The sequence below is a fragment of the Oryzias melastigma genome, unplaced genomic scaffold (genome assembly GCF_002922805.2).
Source record: "Oryzias melastigma strain HK-1 unplaced genomic scaffold, ASM292280v2 sc00305, whole genome shotgun sequence".
In the NCBI taxonomy this organism is placed as follows: Eukaryota; Metazoa; Chordata; class Actinopteri; order Beloniformes; family Adrianichthyidae; genus Oryzias; species Oryzias melastigma.
In genome coordinates this window covers 198,695-203,366 of record NW_023416915.1, presented here as the reverse complement: position 1 = coordinate 203,366, position 4,672 = coordinate 198,695, and the positions used below count along the sequence as shown (strand labels likewise).

Below are 4,672 nucleotides of genomic sequence, written 5' to 3'. Positions count from 1 at the left end.
GGAAGTTACATTTAGAGTGGGAATGATCCAAGTCCTGCTGTAGATTAAAGCTAAATCTCCACAAAACTGGTCAGCAGACAGCATGTAAAGTGCTTTAGAGTCTATTTTATTCTACGACTGAGAGACCATTTAAAGGGTTTATATTAGGGCTGTCAGATTTGTCGCGTTAAAAACGCATTAATCTGACGTGTGCTTGACGCCGACAATTTTTGACGCATTAATCGCGGACTTTCTCATACGTGCCTTTCCATACCGCGCCCGCGGGCGTCCCGCCCTCCAACTCACCGGTTGCTCTCACTAGATCACGAGCGGGTCTCCAAACACCGAGCTGCGAGCTAAATCCGGCCGGCGCTAGGACCTGGAGAGCTCCTGCACTCTAACTCGGATCCGGTTCGTGTCCAGTACCACGTCTGGTGGTACTGGCTCGCGTCCGGCGCCGCGTCCCGAGAGCTGCAGACCCCCGACGTTCAAAACAGCAAGCGCACCGGGGGACGTTTTATATGTTCTGGAGGTTTAAGCGTGATCCAGCCCCAGCATAGCGGTCTGTCTGCCGGCATATTCATGGCGTGAGCTCCGCTGGACACGTCGCTGCATCGAGCTGCAGCCAGAGAACGTGGCGGCAGTAACAGACTGTCAAACTATCCACAGTGTATCCCTCTTTTCTCAGTCTTTAATGTTTTAAAAAACAAAAGTTAATTGGAAATGATAAATCTCTATTTCATTTATTACTGTAGTTCAGCAGAGGAGGAAAAGATTTGGTCCTGACAAAAAATGAACATGACATATGGAAATTTTGGAAATTTTATTTTTGATGTTTTTTATTTTATTTTACTGAACGTTGATTGAAGTTTTGAATTTAAAATGCCCTTCACTTGCACTTGGGCTTTTGTTAGGCATTTTATGTTAGAGCCTTTTATTGTTAAGTTTATCTCAATACAATGTTACAAAATAAAGTATTTCTGATGAAAACTATTAATTTTGCCATAGTTGTTTTCATAATTAATGTAGAACTACTAAATTCCACGAACCACACATTTTTTTTCCTTAAAAAAAGGCCACATGTAAATTTGCGATTAATTGCGAGTTAACTCCAGACAATGCGATTAATCGCGATTAAAATTTTAATCGCCTGACAGCTCTAGTTTATATGACATTCTTAAGACTCTCAAGTCTCGTTTCCACTGAGAGGTCCAGTAAGGAGGTTTTCACAGCGCATGCGTGGAGTAGACCGCTAGCTTGTCATTGCGTCATTGTAATACAACGACTAGAAAGGCAACAATGGAGGTCATCCAGCAGCAATGAACGTTTGTAGTTCCACTGCAGACTAGGCCTTGCTGTTTTTAGGCATTTTCAATATAAACTTGTGACCAAAAGAGTTCACAGGAAACCGCAAAAACCCAAATGCTGACAAACGTTGGAAGTGTTAGCTTAAATGAGCGCCATATTGGCACTTTCTAATGTCATCATCACTTCTTGCAAATCAACAGGCGTCCATAGCAACTCCACCCCAACATTTCTGATCCACTTTTCAATGGACTACAACCAATGGGGGCCCACAAAGAGGTACGGTTTTGTTCTGTTTAATGGGTCCGTTTCACAATGGAAGCCTTTTAAAATACCAGACTAGATCTTACCATTTAGTGGAAACGTGGCTTCAGAGTAAACTATATTCATATATGTGGCGAAATATTACCTTTGACACACTAAGGAACAGTTTTGTTCTATTAAAATATGAGTTTGTGAGCTTCTTTTCTTACCTGGAAGTAAGACGGCTATAAAATACTTCATTTATTCACTCTAATTGACAACATATCATTTTAATTTAATACATCCAGTGAAAAGACATAGTCAATTATGTTTTTTTGTACTAGCAAACTGCTTTCCTTAGGCCCTTAAACATTCTGTCTTTTATAAGGTCAAATTGAAATTCATGAACTGTACATGTAAAATATCAATTTCTGTGAATGCACAATACACAGAGCATTAACAGTGCCATACAAGAAACCAACCTCCACGGACTGAATGCCAAAACTGTCAACTTAAATAAAAAAATGAAAAAAAATTACACAAAACATTAAGTTAACAATAACACATGACTATTAGAGAGAATATGTGACTAATTGACTACTAAAATAATAATTGCTGCCAGCCCTACTCTTTATTCACATTTTAAGTTACAATTCTGACTCAGAAAAACTTTTAATACCTTTTAAATAAAATTACAATATTTGAACCTTTCCATTTAAACCATTGTTGTCTTTTCTTTATGAGTCATGTGCTCTAAGTTTTCCTTCTTTTTTCAAAATGCAAAAAATATTTACTGCATTCTCAGTTACAATTTTTGTCTAGAAAAAGGCTTCTCTCATGTATGAGTTCTCATGTGTCTTTTGAGGTCAGATATTTGACTAAAACTTTTATCACATTCTTTACATGAAAAAGGCTTTTCTCATGTATGAGTTCTCATGTGTCTTTTGAGATCAGTTGTATTATTAAACTTTTTATAGCATTCTTTACACGAAAAATGCTTCTCTCCTGAATGAGTTCTCATGTGTTTCCTTAAGTTATATAATGTACTAAACCTTTTATCACATTCTTTGCATGAAAAAGGCCTTTCTCCTGTATGAGTTCTCTTGTGTCTTTTGAGATTAGATAGTTGGCTAAAACCTTTGTCACATTCTTTACACAAAAAAGGCTTTTCTCCTGTATGAGTCCTCATGTGTTTCTTGAAGTCATATATTTGACTAAAACTTTTATCACATTCTTTGCATAAAAAAGGCTTCTCTCCTGTATGAGTTATCTTGTGTCTTTTGAGATTAGATATTTGGCTAAAACTTTTATCACATTCCTTACACAAAAAAGGTTTTTCGCCCGTATGAGTTCTCATGTGTACTTTGAGATTACATTTTAGACTAAAAGTTTTATTACATTCCTTACACGAAAAAGGCTTCCCTCCTGTATGAGTTGTCATGTGTTTTTTCAAATCAGACGTATGACTGAATGGTTTACCACATTCTTCACACAAAAAAGGCTTCTCTCCTGTATGTTTTCTGATGTGAATTCTGAGCCTAGATTCAGAACTAAAATGATTATTACATTCCTCACAGACATGAGGTCCTTTATCAGACTCGGTTCTCGTGTGGAGGGACGTACTGTTTGCAATTATAATCCCTTCACTAGGCTTTACAGAGGAAAAACTATTTTCTTGTTGGAATTGTTTGTATTTCTTACCCAAAGTTGTCTCATTGGTATGTTTTCCAACATCAGAGTCACACGGACTTTCTGACATGTGAGAGTTGTCCACATTTTGGACATGACTTCTGTCTCTTCTCTCTCTCTGATCTCTGTTCTGTGGGTCTGTCTCTTCTTCTGTAGTTGATGTTGATTCTTCATGTTGGCTTAATTCTTCATTCTGGCTATCAGTTACATTAAAGCTTTGCTGATTGTTAAGATCTGCTTCACTGCTCTCATTTCTCTCACAAGTAGGAATCTCCATCAAGGTATCAGTCTCCTGCTTTAGATCAAGTTGTTCTTGCTCCTCTTTAATTTGTGGAGGTTCAGATTCCTCCAGTTCTTCTTCAATCTGTGGAGGTTCTTGTTCTTCCTGCTCCATTTTAAGCTGTAGGAGTTCTGGTTCTTCCAGTTCCTCTTTAATCTGTGTAGATGTTGGATCATTCTGTTCCACTCTAAAGTTCCTCTGCTGGTTGCAGAGTTTGTCCTCTTCTATCACCAAATGCTGGGGGAGGACTGCAGAGACACAAACACAAGAAAGTATTAGTCCTATCATATAAATAACTCACATTAGGGGTGTAACAATAAGCAGTCTAATAACAAAACTGGACCTCTCGAGCCATGAAGTCCCCCATTGGAAATGCATTACCTCCACTCCTCGTGAAAGTAGGCCACCGCTTTCACCGTCACTTCCTGAAACGGCTATCGCCATTTTGCAAACGCCTGCAACCCATCTTCAGCAATTGGTCTGAGTCTCCATGAGTCATGGAATCTATAGGAAGTACTGTCACCAATCTGGAGTGAGTTTATTGTGAGTTCCTACCTCTTTCCACGCCTCGACCACGAGGCCGCGGGATGTAAACAGCTTCCACTTTAATAACGACAGAGAATTGTACAAGTCATTGTTGAAGCCTTTGAGGGAGAACCATTCCAACATTTGATTCTGTCAGCGGTCCTTTGGGATTTCTCAAATTTATTCCTTGCATTTGGGTGACGCCGCTGCAGCGCGCTGCGTGTTCAGCGCAGCTCGTCACTTTACAGTCTCATCAGATGCCTGTGAGGAGCGTGTTAAGCGCTATATAAAATAAATAACTGTTCTAACAAGTGAACTGATGGATCTTTTTCCTGTTTGAAAATACAACAGGATCCATTCAAGTTTGTCATGCCTCTCTGGAAGCTGGAAAAGTGCGGCGAAGAATAATCTTTGGTTGGTAATTTTATGTAAGAGCTGTACCATTCCGTATGATATGTAACTTATAATTTATAAGCTACAATCAAAACAGTGAAAAAAAACATAACCTCAAGCGTGAAATCTATTTCTACACATTAAATCTGCATCTAAAAAATGTCGACAGTATGCGCCTCTTGTTTTAAACTGCTGCATCGGTACATTCCATTGAGGAAAACAACAGTAGGACAATGATTGGTACATTGTTGAATTGTA

The 4,672-nt window shown here is 38.8% G+C and overlaps 1 protein-coding gene across 1 annotated transcript in view; it reads right to left on the bottom strand.

Moving 5' to 3' along the window:
* Positions 1-1,801: 1,801 nt before the first annotated feature.
* The window catches only part of LOC112139790 (zinc finger protein 239), a 19,787-nt gene continuing 16,916 nt past the window's right edge, over positions 1,802-4,672 (bottom strand). Inside the window, exon 2 of the mRNA XM_036210924.1 lies at positions 1,802-3,744. Within this exon, the coding sequence (XP_036066817.1) occupies positions 2,447-3,610 (1,164 nt within the window). The 5' untranslated portion in view covers positions 3,611-3,744 and the 3' untranslated portion in view covers positions 1,802-2,446. The remainder of the gene's footprint in view (positions 3,745-4,672) is intronic.